This window comes from Phyllostomus hastatus, unplaced genomic scaffold, assembly GCF_019186645.2.
Source record: "Phyllostomus hastatus isolate PE091 unplaced genomic scaffold, TTU_PhHast_1.1 phas_scaffold_28, whole genome shotgun sequence".
Classification (NCBI taxonomy): Eukaryota; Metazoa; Chordata; class Mammalia; order Chiroptera; family Phyllostomidae; genus Phyllostomus; species Phyllostomus hastatus.
This window is the reverse complement of record NW_025334022.1, coordinates 4,386,140-4,403,223: the sequence shown is the minus strand read 5'-3', so window position 1 is coordinate 4,403,223 and position 17,084 is coordinate 4,386,140. Positions and strand designations below refer to the sequence as shown.

Here is a 17,084-nt window from a genome sequence, read left to right as displayed (position 1 = left end):
TTCACCAAGTTAGGGAAATTTTCTGTCATTATTTTTTCAAAGAGCTTTCCAAGTTCTTGCTATTTCTCTTCTCCTTCTGGGACCCCCCACGATGTGAATGTTGGTATACTTGAAGTTGTCCCAAAGGTTCCTTATACTTTCATCATTTTCTTAGATACTTTTTTCTTCTTGCTGTTTTTTTAAAGATTTTATTTATTTATTTTAAGAGAGAGAAGGGAGGGAGAAAGAGAGAGAGAGAGAACCATCAATGTGCAGTTGCTGGAGGCCATGGCTTGCAACCCAGGCATGTGTCCTGACTGGGAATCAAACCTGCAATGCTTTGGTTTGCAGCCCACACTCAATCCACTGAGCTACGCCAGCCAGCAGGGGTTTTTTTCTTCTTCTTCTTGCTGTTTTGAATGGTTGTTTTTACTTTCTTATGTTCCAAATCACTGATTTAATTCTTAGCTTTATTCACTGCACTGTTGATTTCATGTAAATTGTTCTTTATTTCAATTAGTGTATCCTTCATTTCTGACTAGATCTTTTTTATGCTGTTGGTCCAGATTAAGTTTCTTGAGCATCCTTATTACCAGTGTTTTTGAACTCTGCATTTAGTAGGTTACTTGTCTCCATTAAGTTTAGTTTCATTTTCTGGCATTTTTGTTCTTTTCTTTCATTTGAACCATGCTTCTTGGTCTCCTCATTTTTACAGCCCCTATTTGTTTCTATATATTAGGTAGAGCTGCTATATATGCCAAGCTTGATAGAATAGCCTAAGGTAGTGGGTGTCCGATAGGGCCCAGTGGCACTGCCTCCCCTATTACCCAAGCTGTGTACTCAAGGCACACCCACTGTGTGGGCTGTGTACAGCATCCTTTTGTAGTTGAGCCTTGATTGCTGTTCTGTTGGCATGTCCAAGATCAGGTACCACCTGTGTTCTGTCTGGGGTCACACAGCATAAGCTATGAATTGATCTGCAAATGGATGCTACTTGTGCTGGGCTTGGAGCTACCCAGGAGAAGCCCAGCTATGAGTCAGGGCCAGCTGCTGCTAGTGCCAGGCCTGGAGAAACTTAGTGAGAGGTACTGATCCCAGATGCTGCTTGTTTGAGAGAATTTAGGAAAATCTGAAGCATGATCCAAGATAAGCCATTGATAAGGAAAAGCCACTGGAAACAGCTTGGGTGGACCAGACATTTGGGTGGGACAGAGACCAGGGAATTACCAGGGTGGAGCACACAGAGTTAGTCAGGCTGATGGAATCTCAAATATGATGGCTGCCAGCTCTGTGGCTCCATGAGGGGAGGGCTCAGCTAAGGAACAATGGCCTCTGCCATCACTTCTGTCTGGGAGAAAGCTGCCCTCCAGCTCTTTCCCTGGTATCAGACAATTCAATTCCTCCCTTCAGGTTTCTGATGCCTTTCAATCTGCTCCCCCAGTTCTGGAGCTCAGAGGGAGTGAGTCCAAGCAAATCTGTGTTTAGGCCCTTTAAGATGAATTGCCTGTGATTCCAGCAGTTGCTGTCTTCCACAGACTCAATCCCTGCTGGCTTTTACAGCCAGAAGTTATGGAGACTTATCTTCCTGATACTGGAACCCTGGGCTGGAGGGACTGATGTGGGGTTGGGACCCATCACTCCTGAGATATCCCTCCCAATATTTATCTGCCACATGTGGGTGTAGGACCAGCCCATTCTGTGACTGCCCCTCCTACCAGCCTTGATGTGGTTTCTTCTTTATTTCTGTATTTTGTTTCTTCTTTAATTCTGTAGTTGTAGGACTTTCATTCAGTTCAGTTTTTCACAGTCCTGAATAATGGTTATTCGTAAGTTTGTCATTTTGATGTGGTTGTGTGAGGAGGTGATCTATGTTTACCTTTAGTGTCCAGTGTATGCATGTTTTAATTACTAAGTTGCCCTTCATTCAGGTTGTTCCATTTCACACTCCCACCAAGGTATAAGAGTACCTGTTTTTCAACACACTCACCAACACAGCTGTATTCATTTATTTTGGACTATAAGGCTGTAATTAATACACATTCTCACTCTGATTTTCAAAAGGAAAAATGTTTGTAAAAGCAACTCTAACAAGAAATTCTATGACCAAAAAAGGCTATCCTGAAGAATCCATTGGCCAGAATAGACCATGTCTGTATTATGCCAAAGTATCTTTGTTGTATATCATATCTCTTTATAGATTACACCAGCTATGTAGCTAAATTTGTCAGAAAATGACAAGGGTAGTATCTGTTGAAATTATTGTTCTCCTATGCATATAAATAGACTATAAATTTAGCTAAAGTAATTTTGTCAAATATCTGGGATCTTTGACAGTTGTATAATTATATAGAATGATAATGTGATTAAATCCATCAATGATTGCAAACAACCCTTTTTTTTTATTTTGCAAGCCCTCAACCTCTGTCCCTCTAAATTAGTTTTAGTTTTAAGACTTGAGAAAGTAAATATATCATGTTAGGTATTTTTCAGACTTTGCTACTCAATGAGCAGCCCTTTTCTTGCTCTACCTTGAAGTTCCCATATTGAAGTTCAATAGTTTTGAAACTTATTTCTTAAAGGACTTGATGAATAACAGTTTATTTAAAGAACCTGACAAAGCAGTGCACAGCATAGAACTCAGGGATAAGTGCTGAGAATAAAACCTCTGACTTGTTTTTCTTTGTTTAAGAAACTATGGGCAGGAGTAGAAGTGGTGTCCAGTGTGCTTACAGAGTGATTAAGTATTTTCTTCCTCATTGGATTTATTTTGGCCCATATATGGTAGAACACTGCTATGAAGCACTAAATAAATGTAGTCTGAGCTCTATAATAGGCTTTGTGATGAAGGAGATTGGACGTATATTAGCATTTGTGAAGAATAGTGTTTACGGTGCAAAAGAAGATGCTCTTTATTCTCTTAACTGCACTGACTTGTGTGCTGTCCCTTGTAAAAAAAGATGATGCCACTCAGTCAACCAACATTAGCAGAATTTGCACTTTAAGTTGTTTTTTGCAGCCACAGTAATGAGCTTGTATTAAGCAACCTGCTCCCTTTCCTGTCCAGGCCCTCTTGAAGCCAATGGTGCACACGGTGGAACAGCTGCTTAAACTTAATGTTGAAGTGGGTAGGTTTAAAGTTATCTAGCCTTCCCAGGGATTAAGCCCTATAAGTGTGGCCTCATTATCACTGGACTATATAACCCTGGGAACTCCCTGGCCTCATATCCATAATGTGTTACAGCTCTATTTAAAATTAAATGATTGTAAATACTCTGGAAAATGTCATGCCCTAGCTGAAGAAAAAAAATTCTATTCAGATTTATAATCCTCATAGTTAAAACTTATACCACCTGGTCCTGGCTATATTCTGTATACTTAGAAAAGGACTGAGTTGATATGATTTTTACATAATTTTAATTTTTTTAATTTAGTAGTACATTTTGAAAAGCAAATCACAGAAAAGAAATCACTGTTAAAATCTCTCTCTCTAAAAGTTATCATGTGTTAATGGTAACACAGTTCACTTCCCTTCCTGATCCCCAACAAAACAATCAAATATATAGTAGGTAGTTTGTACAATGTGACATCTATGTATTTTTTATGTCAAGTGCATTAACATACCAAGACAATCTCTAAATAGGGGCCTAAAAGTGGTAACTGTGTCTTAAATACTCAGCAGAAGATAAAGTCCAATTCTAAGAACTAATCCTTGAACCAGTCCACTCTTGCCACATGACCAAATTGTAACTGAGTCAGAAAACAGAAGAACCATCTTGTATAGTTATGCCAAAGGGATCAAATTTACCATGTCCAGGGACAAACTAAATGGCTTTCAGGGGACACATGGACTAAGTGAGCAGAAAATTAGAGACAAGAGAAACACAGGGGTTTACAGTTGTTTGTACAATAATACAATAATTAATAAATAATAATACAAGAATATGTGTTTCACCTACTCACAACTTTACGCCTACTTTGCTCACTCCTGTATTTTAGGGTGGCAGTTTAGCATGGTAGATACAAATGCAGACTTTGGGAAGAACCACACTTGCACTTAGCATTGATGTAAAAATGCTGAATACAACAGATCATCAAATGGTGGTTAAGAACATGGGGTAAAACTAATGTATTTTTTAGCTTATCTGCTGACTAACATGTAAGCTTGGACTTACATTTACATTTCCCTGTTTCGTTTGCCTCATTTGTAAAATGAAGATGCTAGAACTTGCCTCATAGGGTTGTTAGGATGAGCATTAAGTGAGATTATTCATACATCTACAGAGAGCAAGCAGAAAGTAAGGCTCCATAAATGATACAGACTTTTCTAGCAGCAGCAACAACAGTAGAACTAGGTATAGGTGTCAAAAATAACCATCCTAAATGTGGATTAAATCCCTGACTCTGACCTCATTAACATCAGATTTATACTTGTAAAACTTAAATGTGAATATTGCCCTATCCTTCTGGCTCGCTCATACTTATTACCAGGAAACTGTCCTTGGACTCCATTGAGCTCTCTAGTCCTCTTTCCCTTTTATTTTTCTCTGAGTCCATTAGCTTCCTACTAGCCTCACTTCCCTGTCCTTCTTTCCCTGCTCTAATTAATTTCTATGCTGGAATCAGAGTGATTTATCTAAATTATAAGTCCTACCATGTTTCCACTTTGGCAATGACTGATGATAATGGCTTGACATTGGGTCTTAGGAGGAAACATCAAAACCTGGTGAAAATTGCTGATAATTAAACTGACTAGTCTTGGGAGCATAAGAGAGAAATGGTTTATTTTGTGTTTATTTCTAGATCCTTTAGGATAAATGCCAATGTTTTCATTTGAGTAATAAGTGCTTGGCTAGGTCAAGGAGAAACTGTTGACAAAGCATCTAATGTAATTCCAGGAACCCAGGAATACACATCACACTGTAATTGATGATGAGGCCCAAAGGTTGAACAATTGGTTGGTTTAATATTCTTGAAACATAGTATAGGTTAACTAAAAATCTTTTGTTCAAAATTAGGAGACTTTTCTTATATAATTGGAAAGGATGGATAATAGGGGTAAATGTAATTAAATGTCATTAAAATAAAGTTGTAGTCTGTGGATGATGATGGAAATTGATGATGATGATGATGATGATGATGACAGTGATATTTGCTAATATTTGTTGACAATTACTATATACCAGGACTGGTTTTAAACACTGTGTACATGTGATCCTATAATCCTGAGCTACGGAGAGGTTGAATTACTTACCTAGGTCTACATAACTAGGAACTAGTAGGATTTGAACCTGGGGAGATTTGAGTAGATGGGGATGAGCACTACTGTTCTGAACCCCATCAGTGAGCAAAAGGAATGCTTTAATAGATGAATAAAAGAAGGGGAGATATTCACATTTATACCAATTAGAATATGGAAAGACATCAGAACTGGGGTGCAGAGAGATGTTAGAAGTGTTAAGATGGAGCTGAAAACAAGGCAGTAAGTTTTACTCTGCAGGTTAATACTTGACTATGTGCATTTGAGTTAAGGATTCTACACAGGCTGGAAGTTGGGCCAACCAGTAACTTACTTGTCAGAGCAGTGAATTCCAAATGGATGAAAATATGTTGGTGTGGGTGTCACGTGTGGAAAGTGGGATGGAGGAGGATGTCATTATTTTAAAATTAGGGATAAGTGTTGGGGGAAGAAAAATGGCTCCCACTAGACAGCTGCATGTATGCAATAAGGTGGGGAAAAGAGAAGTGAGGAGAAAGCTCGTTTTTGAGTTAATAACTGATGTCCTAGATTTTCACAGTCTTAAACCTCTGTGGATTAGGGATTTGGGGCATTTTGTATACCAAAACCCCCCAAATATTGTGATTCTATGGTTAGAACTCTAACAATTTTAAGACAATGAAGTGCTAAGGGAGGTGGGAGAGGCACAAAAAAACCCACAAGGATTTTAAAGCTCTGCTGATGTTAAACACTAATAACCCTTGCACTCCAAGCCAATCACAATTTTAGCCCCCAGGACAGTGAAAATGGGATTATGGAATGGAGGATGGGGTCTGAAAAAGGGGAAGACCACCTGGGCAGGAATTTGGGAACAGGAATTTTGGGCCTCCCTCCCTAGGCTTTAACTGGAAAAGCTCCCATTTTATGTTATGGTTTCTGCATATTATAATGGTTTCTTCATTTGATAAAGGCAATCCAAACTTAAAGAAAAAACAAAACTATTTAAGTAAGGAAAAAAGGGACATGGAACTTCTAAAAAGTATTCTGCTAGTCCTTGTCCTTTTTGAAAATAGTTATGGATGCTAAGAAGAATGTTTTGGCTGGGAGACTGGGGAGAGCCAACTAACAACTCAGCAAATCAGTGATCCTCTACTGTGAAGCTAATGGTGGCAGCAGAAAAATAATGACAATAGCAGTTACTATATTAAACATCAACTCTCATCTGGGCACAGGGCTAAATGTTTAAGCAAATTGTACCATTTAGTTCTCTGTAGTTTTATGAGATAGATACTTTCATTACCTAATTTTGCAGATATTATCACTTTTTTGTACCTGAAAGAATTGAGCAAGTGGTCTACATATATAGGATTAAACCAAGTAAAGGCATTTTTAAATTTCATTCAACATATAGATTTAAACAGTTGCTCAGGGCTTATGCAGCTGAAATACATACCAGGTTCAGATGATCTATTCCTTTAAACTCAGGCAATTCTGAGTTTGGAAGGTCAAATCACAAACTGGCCACTAATATTAGGAATGTCTAATAATTTTTTCCAAGAGGAAAGAGTTTTATGTAGATTTAAGTAAAAGAAGAAATGTTTCCTTCAGAGAAATGCAAGGTTTTATTGCAATTGAATGTTTGCTTCAAAGACTTTTATTAATTTGTTTATTCAACAAGTACTCATTGACCAACTAAATGCACTGAGCCCAGAATCTCAAACATACAAAATTAAGATACCAATTTGATTAATGTAATCTAAGAAATTTCTGAAATTACCAAATCCTGGTTTAGATAGCACCTATTGATTAAGCATGATTTCTCACTTTAATTCCAATATAATTTAAATGCACATGAAAAGTGGCATGAACAGTTCATAAATTCTAGATCATGGAATGAAAGAACTTTACAAGTAACCCATTTCCTATATTTTGCAGGTCAGAGGGACAGGCTTAGAAATTATAAAGTCTATAACATTGGACAGATTTCTTAACCTTTCTGAGCCTCAGATTCTTTATCTATAACATGGGGATAATAGCACTTGCATTATAGAAATATGGTAAGGATTACATAAGGTAATTTATATGAGGTTTTTAGTGCAGTGTTTGACACACACAGTATGCTCAATAAATGTTACTGTTGTTGTGATCATTATTTTCCAAGTGGAGGGACTGAAATAGGGAAAATGACTAGCCCAAATGAGTAGCCCAAGGTCATGTAGCTTAATGATAGGGCAAATGTTAGAACTCAAATCTCTATTAGTACTCAGATGTTCCTTTTACTATACCACTCATTTAATTCCAAGGAGTAGGTAATGTAAACTTCTTAGGCCTATGATAAATATTTTAGCTCATCCAAAGAGAAGAATGACAAAGAAATGGCTGACATAACAAGAGAATTCCTACACATAAAAAAAAAAAAACAAAAGAGCAAAGGATAAGTATAGAACAAATGAGAAACCATAATTGCCAGAAAGTTTAGATAGCAATGTTGGAGCATTATTATGCCTGGAGAGTCATAGAACTGTGACTTTTTCCCTAATTCCTTTATTCACCACAAACATTTCTACAAAAATGACTAGGCTTTTCCTTTTTCTTGGGGATGGAGGTGGGGAGGTGGTTCACAATGCATGAGTATTTCACAAAACCTTGCCATGAATTGAGCTTTGCTAGGCAATTTCTATTTGCAAAGGAAAGGAACCCTGTAATTGGAGTTAGAATGGAAACATGAATACCACCAAGAATCAAGAAATGGTAGATTTTAAAAGAATAGTGCACTGGAATGTAACCTCATAGTAGAAACTGTTGAGAATTTTAGCAGAAAGAAAAAAAAATGACTCAACAGTAAAGCCATGTTGTTATTGGTTTGTATAATACACAGGTAAGTACAGGACTGAGAGTATTTGATTTGTTAAATGAAGATATTCTTAAGAATTAAAAATATATTTTTGGCCCTGGCTGGCGTAGCTCAGTGGATTGAGCGCGGGCTGGGAACCAAAGTGTCCTAGGTTCAATTCCCAGCCAGGGTACATTCCTGGGTTGCAGGCCATAACCCCCAGCAACCACACATTGATGTTTCTCTCTCTCTCTCTCTCTCTCTCTCTCTCTCTCCCCTCTCTCTCTGTCCCTCCCTCCCTTCCCTCTCTAAAAATAAATAAATAAAATCTTTAAAATATATATATATATATTTTAAAAGCCACTTTGTCCATATGTTAAAAGAAGCAACTAATCTACAGTTTGCTAAGAAAAAAAAAGGATATATTCTTTCCTAAACTGTATTTTAGTTTAATTAGAGAATTACAGTGTTGGTTGTTGCAACATCCAAGGAGTATTTAAAATGTTCCAGGGGATTCCTAGCAAGAGGAAGGACATTTTGCTCAAATTATTACTGTAAATGCCATGGCACATAGACTGCTGCCAGGAAGTCTAAATGGAGTTCCTAGTCCACCAAAGGAATATGTCATGATTAATTAAAGTGCAGTTACTATTCAAAACAGTTGTTACTCTTTTTTAACTTCATCCTTTAATTTTGAGTTGACTGATATGCCTCTCCTAAAAATAATTATATTTATTTAAAAGGAAATATATTAATAGTACTTTGCTTAATCAGTTGATCATTTTCTCCCCCACAGGGCATCAGGTACTGTTTATACAGCACTAGACATTGCAACAGGACAAGAGGTAAGTGCTAACATTCAATGTCGATTTTTATTTTCCATTATTCATATTGATCAGATCTCCTTTTTGATAGCATCTATGCCTGAAAAACAATGGGTAGCACTGGATTAATGTTGAAGTTTTCTTTTTTGATGTCCAAAGTATCTGAAGGGGATAGTTTACTCATGATTAACCACAGAAAGGGGAATAGGTGTGTGGCACCAAGTAAAATCTTACTAAGATAAAGAATTTGTGTACCCCAAAATGTGGATGTTTGTTTTTAGTCTAATAATTATAGTTCATTCTTATATTTTAATCATCATTTAGGTGGCCATAAAGCAGATGAACCTTCAACAGCAGCCCAAAAAAGAATTAATTATTAATGAAATTCTAGTCATGAGGGAAAATAAGAACCCCAATATTGTTAATTATTTAGATAGGTAAGTGTCTTCTCTCATTATGCACTTGTTTTCTTTATGGTATATCATTTTCTTGACAGATTATTTTATTTAGGATCTATTCATTTAGTATTCATTCTATAAATATTTCTCAAATTCTACAAAATAGTGGAATATCAGAGCTATTGCTAAACTTGCATCCACTTATCTTTGACCATCCATCAAACATTGGAAGACATTTTATAGTGTTGCTTTTAAACATGAGCAGTTTGTGTAATTTCCCATTGGGGGTCATGAATTTGTCTCAGCAAGAAATAGCCTATTGCATATAGAAGAGGGCTGTGGTGCATTAAACATTTATTTCATCAAGTGTTTGTTTGAAGCCAGTGCAGTCTCTGGGTGTCTAAGTGAGGAAGGCTGTCTACAATAGCCTTGCTCTAATGGGTATTTTGTAATTAACTGATAATGAGGCCTAGGGAATTGAGACTTCAATCTCAAATCTTTTTCCTAGACCAGGTAATTAATGTCTCTTTCATCAGTGGTATTAGAAAGTGGTTTATAAACAGACATTTGAAGACAGTATCAGCTCTTCACTTGTGGTTAACACCTGTGTCATTCAATTTCAGTAAGTGTCTGTTTAACTCCACTGTGCTATATACTCTGTGGTTGGAATACAAAAGAAATAAGACTAGATCTACAGCCTCAATGAGCTTAAGATCTTTCTTTCTGTGCTTTGAGCCAGGTATACCCATGGTACAGAAAGAGAAAAAAAGGAGGTGAAAACAGAAGGGTAAAATTTTACAGTAGAAATCACTGTCTCATAAAGTGTTACAATTGACTTCTATTGGAACTGGTACCTCAGCACAGCAAATCCATTGCAAACATGAATCATTTTGATTTAGTGACTGCTGGAAAACATTTCAGTAATCAATTCAGGAAAATAAAAAATAATGCCAAGATATGAATAAAGAGCCTAAAAGTCTGTATGCCATGGGCCACTGCAGTCCAAGAAGTCAGCATTGTGGCTTGAGTTATCCAAAAGGGGTATTCACTGATCCTGCTCATTGCAACTAGCTTTTACAAGGAATGTAGTAGTCAGTTACCAGAGGCCTCCTTGCTCTTTCCTTTCTCCATGGCACATAGTCATAACTGATGATCCTTTGGTTTCCATGCATATTCTTTTCTAATGTTAAGCAAGTATCTCATTACCATCCTCACTGGTATTCTCTTCTTGTTATGTAATACAATCAAATGGAAGAAGACTGTTTGCAAATTGCCTTCTTAATGGGAATATGGAAGAATCTCCACTTTCTCAGGCCTGAGTCAACATCTTTTTCTTCTCTTGCTCTAGCTACTTAGTGGGTGATGAACTATGGGTAGTTATGGAATACTTGGCCGGTGGCTCTTTGACAGATGTGGTCACAGAGACCTGTATGGATGAAGGACAGATAGCAGCTGTCTGCAGAGAGGTAAGAAAATAGAGCATTTCTAGATGATGAGAACACCAAAATTGGAAGTTCCTTCTTTATTTCTGACTACTCAGAATGTTTATAACATCAAAGTAATAATAGTGCATTTTTTGTACTGAAAAAAAAATGGAGAGACTAAATTCAGTTAAAATCTTAACATAATAGCACTCCCCTTCCCTTCCCCCTGCAGCCCCTTGTTTATTTTAATTGTTTTGATATGGGTCTTTTGAGTTCCATTATGCCATTCATAAGGTACATTTAAGCCTACATGCTTTTAACTTTGAGTGAACATGGAAAACAGTAATGTTGGCATGGAACTTCTTTATGATTTGAAGGAATTTTTACACGGTAGTTATTTTGTCTTGGATGTGCAAATGAGCTATGTGAAAATGCAGACCATATTATAATCCCATATTTTTCTAGAATGTAATTTAACCCAGGACTTCCCTCAGCCCAAAAAGTAGTTATGTCCACAGTACAAATTTGGACATCCCTCATAGCCCTCTAGTGAATCAAAGTATCTGCCTCTTTTCCAATAATAGTGGCATATACCTATTTTCAAGCTAAACCAAGAATATTTTATTATATTATTTTTTCAATATTAAAAAAACACTCTTCATTGGAATTTTATATTGGGCATTACCATCTATTCCATTCATTGTGGTGAGGTTTTCTATGGATACATTAGGAATCCTGACCCACTGAAACTTAAAAAACAGTGATAGAAAAATAAAACCAAATAATTCCAGCTGGTCTTTGATTTTATCTTAAATTTTCACCTAAATTTCTCCTTTGCTTGCTCTCCTCTCACTCTCATTTTCTCCTCCCCAAACATACACACATATCCACTAAACACATATATTTTCTATTCATGTAATATATCAAACATGTAATATTTAGGGGAATATTTGATTCTGAGTCTGTTTGTTCCATCTTCTAGTAATGCAATGCAAAGCCATTATCAAACAAGTACCTATAGTTACTTCATAGTGGTCCCCAAACTTGGATGTCCATCAGAAATAGCTTGGGGCACTTGTTTTAAATGCAGGTTCCTGGGCTCCACTCCAGACCTACTGAATCAGATCATACCATTGAAGCAGAAGCTTACTGCATCTGTTTAAGACCAAGCTGAATTCATACCCTCTAGATAACTAGGTCAAAGTATGATTATATTAATTGGTTAGTTTGACTATATTAATGACTTAGTGCTACTCATCACACTACCACTTTCATGTCCTAGTCTGACTCAGGAGTTTCATATGTATAAACTAAATTGCATCACTGATGTAAATGGTAATGTGATTTCAAAATGGTGTTAATGCACTTCATAATTTATTTAACTTGACAACATAAAATTATACTCCTTCCCAAAATTTATCTAGGTTAAACTTAGTTTAAAAAATTATTTGTGATATAATTAGAACTTTTTTTCCTGATCCAATAGTGCCTCCAAGCTTTGGATTTCTTGCACTCAAACCAGGTGATCCATAGAGACATAAAGAGTGACAATATTCTCCTTGGAATGGATGGCTCTGTTAAATTGAGTAGGTATTTTGGTTCTGGTGGTGTTTGAGAGTGTATTGGGGGATTTCTGCTCTTTCACTATCTATGTTGAGAAGAAAATGGTTATTGAAAGCAATTGGTTTGAAAGCATTTAGAGTCCAGTTTTAAGTAAGTAATTGTTTAATGCTATGTTTCTGTAGATTGTGGCCATATTTTGGGTGGGAGGTAATATTTCAGAATTTCTAGTGACTTCGATCTGCTGGGTGACATATAATAAGAAGATTGAAGGGTTCTGTAAGTTGGAGGGAACCAGACTGACATCACTTCAGTTAGCTATTTCAGACCCTTTTAAAATCAAGACCAGATGAGAGATCAGGCCACAAAGGGATATGAGCTAGACAGTTGTAGAAGCTCAGTGTCTAGCAAAGGAAAGTACAGCCATGTATGAAAATGAGCTATTATAAAAGAAAAATAATTTGAGCTGGTTTTAAGGGACTTTTCTTCTCTGCAGCTGATTTTGGGTTCTGTGCCCAGATCACCCCTGAGCAAAGTAAACGAAGCACTATGGTGGGAACTCCCTATTGGATGGCACCTGAGGTGGTGACTCGAAAAGCTTATGGTCCGAAAGTTGATATCTGGTCTCTGGGGATTATGGCAATTGAAATGGTGGAAGGTGAACCCCCTTACCTTAATGAAAATCCACTCAGGGTAAGTCAAAGAAAACTCAGGTACTTCATCCTCTGGTAAGGGAAAAGGCAAAATGTCATTTCTTGTCTCCACCAGAATTGGCCAGAATGGGCTCTTTCCTGGGACAAGTGACATAGAAACTTCAAATTATAATTTTCAAAATTACTAGGAGTTACTTTTCATTTCTTTTAAGATATTCAAACAGTTTTTTTCCAGTGCTTTCACATCAGTATGTCTAATGGCAGGGATCCTTAAAAGCTTTTAGTTTAGCTTTCTGCTATTAAAAAGGCTTAAAAAAAGAAGCAAGATGTGGGAAGAAAAGAGTAATTTTATTATATGCTATGGTTAAATGATCTATCTAGGAAACACTTGCTCTATAACTACTTTAACAAAGTAAATAAATGCATTTCCAGAATAGCTATATTTTTTAATATTAGATTTTGTTTCATTATCAGTAATGCTTTTTTTTCATTATCAGTAATGATTTTTGAGCAACAGCTTGATAGGTAGTGATTGGAATATAGGATAGACACAATGCCTGCCTGATGAAATCACAAACTTAATTAGACTGTCAAGCAGAAAATAAATGGAAATAGTTTGTGTTGGGTAACTCAGTTTTCTACTGCAGAATTAGAGGCTTGATCCTTACATAGTCTGGTTACACTGCAAAGAGCAAAGCTCCATTTCATAGCTTAACACTACCATCTTGACTCAGATATGCTGTTGATCATGAGAGGAAAAGGCAAAGGAATATGAAAGAAATACTTGCTCAATACAAAAGTCAGCCAGTAGCTATTTCATTCTATATAGCCAAAGGGTGAACTAGAAGCTGTGTTGTATATATAAAGATTATCACACTAATAAAAAAAGAAATATGCACAAATTCAAATTCTACTCTCAAAATGTAATTGGTCTATTTGACTTACAATGCCAAAGGCATCTTGAAAAATGCTCACATCATTACCACTAAGAATCTAAAATTGAATTTTACTCTTAGTATACAAAAACCATTGTCCTTAGTAAATAATTAAGTGTTCCAGGGGTATCAAACCTGTGGCCCACAGGTCACGTGTGGCTCAAAATGGCTGTGAATATGGCTCAACACAAAACCATAAATTTTCTTAAAACATTATGATAGTGTTTGTGATTACATGTCACATTGTATTTAATATGTGGCCCAAGACAACTCTTCTTCCAGTATGGTGCGCAGATGCCAAAAGTTTTGATGCCCCTGGCACATTAAGCTTATATTCAAGCCAAATATATGTAGCTTTCTATACACATAAAGAAACCTACAAACTAATTGTCTTGTTGCTTTTGCAGTTGAAAATTTTGTAATTTAGACCTGCATCCCCTATGCATTGAGGAGAGAGGGAAAGCCTCCTTTTGTCCCCTCCTAATTCCTTTCTGCTACTTGTCATCTTGTCCTAATCCCTTCACTGATTAGAAAACAACAGATTGGAGTGAATTCTCTAATGAGTGCTATGGGCTATTGCTCTGGTGTCAATCTGGAAGTAAAATGTGCACATTGATTATCTGCCTGCAGGGCTGAGTGGAAAAGAAGGGGCATTTTCCCATGTTTATAGGTTAGCCATCCATGAATTTAATCAAGCCCACCCCTGACCTGTGGACCAGCATATCAGGATAATTACTTGGGCTTGTCCTCATTGTTTAGCCACCTTTGTTTGTTAAGAAATAGCAGCGTGAAAACACATCAGGCCTATTGTTTCCAAGGTTTTTTGCTCTAATTCTTTGGAGGTTGGAGGCACTAAACAGGATTATGGCTGTTTTGCTTTCTGCCTTCTAATGAGTAATTTATAACCTGCAAAATTTAAGGGTTAAGTAGATGACTGTAAAGCAACTGGTCACAATAATGCAATTATTCTCTTCTTCAGTTCCCCATTACAACTGATCTCTTTTTTTGCTAGGCTGTTAACTGTTAGAAAAAAGGAAACAAAATTTAATCTTTATAGCCATCTTCTAGGCAAGGATTAGAACTCTTAATTAACAGTTTGTCTCTTAGAATCCACAGCCTTGTATCTAAACAAGTACTTGAAGATTAACAAAACACCAGGTTCAGGAAGCCTACATTAAGGCTATATAACAAAAAGACCTGTCAGAAAGACCAACCTGTTGAAGTCCACTGATAAGGATTTAGTCTAACTTTACTCATTACTTCCCTCATGTGTTCAACCTCCAATGAAACAATCAACAAATCCTTGAGCCAGCCCCCTATCTCTTTGTTGGTCACCACAAGTACTTTCTTAGTTTTTATTTTTAGTATGTTATTATCATACTCTCTTAAAGAAAATGCAATGTTTCAGACTATATGCCCTTATTTCAGATTGTTAAAAAAAATGTCACTGAAAGCATGAAGAGATTGCAGAGAAACGTAACATGAGCCTGTAGAAAGCCTATGTTTTCTTGGATACTGGTCACCAGGCCATATGTGAGGAAATAGAAAATCATACACATTCAGAATTATAAAGGAAAAGTAGGTTAGTCCTTCTTTCTTTAAAATACTTCCAGTACTACCACCCATCCACCACTTTAGGCTTTGAGGAGGAAAAAGAAAATAAGTGGAAGGAAGACAGAGTGGTAGAGTAGGGGGTTGCATGTTGATGTAAAAAAATTGGCCCATGTAGTCAAGCAGATCTAGGTATGTCCTAGCCCACAACCTATAAGCTCTGTGACCTTGTACAAATCACATAAAACTTTTATATGCTGGGTTCTTTGTGTAAAATGGGGATAATATCTATCTTGCAGAATCAGTATGAAAGCTAAATGACATAATGCATGTAAATCACCTAACAGTATCTAGCTCAGTGTAGGAAATATATTAGAGAGACACATATATGAATAAAAATGTGAGAAAGGAAAATGAGAGAAAGGATTCTTAGCATGCTTTTTACTCCAAGAGGGATTAGATATACCACTTTTCCCAAATCTTCCTCTCCACACTGGTTATACTCCTATTTCCTCAAGGAGTAGAGGGTTAACATAATTCAGTTAATTTATCATAAACAGGTAACATTGAACAGGAGAGGTTAAAGGTGAACTCTGGGGCTATACATTTGAATGTTGTTTGCATTTCACTGTGGGTTTTTCATGTCTTTGTTGTGTTAGTTGCAACTGAGCATGCTCTATGTATATTGCCTGTTAACACACCAGTGATGCAAGGAATTAGGTACTACCCACCACCCCTAGTTATAAAGTGTTTAGGATTTCTTAAAAAGTAAATTAATATGTACTAATTGACTTAATTTGTTTATAAAATGTCTTTTAAATGTTAGAGAGTTATTAACCAAATTAATGTTATAACGTTGGTACCCTTCCAGTAACAGAGAGGAGACAAGTTTCTTCTTCTTGTTCCCACTGCCTGAAGTCTTTGTACTCAACATAATTGACCTTGGACATGTTGTTATGTGACCAATGGACATCTTCAATAATCACATGTATTGTTTGTTCTGTTTATGAAAGTGACTGGGGTTAAAATCAAACTTTCCCTCAATGTGCAAATCAAATGTTGGTGTTCTGCTCATCAACATAGCTTGTTTTTGTTAATTATAAATATAATTTTTAACCCTGGCTGGTGTTGCTCAGTGGATTGAGCACCAGCCTGCAGACCAAAGAGTCATTGGTTCAATTCCCAGTCAGGGCACATGCCTGGGTTGTGGGCCAGGTCCCCAGTAGGGGGTGTGCAAAAGGCAACCACACATTGATGCTTCTCTCTGTCTTTTCCCCTCCCTTTCCCTCTTTCTAAAAATAAATAATAAAGAAAGAAAATATAAATTTTAAAATCTGTGATTGGTCAGTGGTCCAAGGTGGCAGAGGAATAAGTGGAAGCTACACTAACGTCTTCCCAGGACCAATCTGGAATTAGAACTAAGTTGTAGAGAAATATTCTGAATGACAAAATGAACACTAGGTGGAGAGAAGCTTTATAACCATAGACAGAGAGAAAAAACTACTTCACCACAATGAAACAGGTAGGGAGTGTGGAGGAAGCATGAGAGGGCTGGCTGGGCTTCCACAGGTGGCAACTGAAGATCCAGAGGGATATTTAAGTGTCCAGGGGGTTTCCCCTGAGAAGTGTGGGGTCTAAACCACAAGCTGGGCTCCCCAGCCTACAGCACCAGAGCCAGAAAAGGAACCCAGAAAACATCCAGCTGTGAAAAG

At 36.9% G+C, this 17,084-nt stretch overlaps 1 protein-coding gene across 4 annotated transcripts in view; it reads left to right on the top strand.

The window, feature by feature from the left end:
* The window catches only part of PAK3 (p21 (RAC1) activated kinase 3), a 377,937-nt gene that overhangs the window by 328,620 nt on the left and 32,233 nt on the right, over positions 1-17,084 (top strand). For all 4 annotated transcript variants that reach the window (XM_045817640.1, XM_045817639.1, XM_045817637.1 and 1 more), the window contains 5 exons: positions 8,824-8,872; positions 9,176-9,288; positions 10,598-10,715; positions 12,160-12,259; positions 12,730-12,926. In XM_045817640.1, the coding sequence (XP_045673596.1) occupies positions 8,824-8,872; positions 9,176-9,288; positions 10,598-10,715; positions 12,160-12,259; positions 12,730-12,926 (577 nt within the window). The remainder of the gene's footprint in view (positions 1-8,823; positions 8,873-9,175; positions 9,289-10,597; positions 10,716-12,159; positions 12,260-12,729; positions 12,927-17,084) is intronic.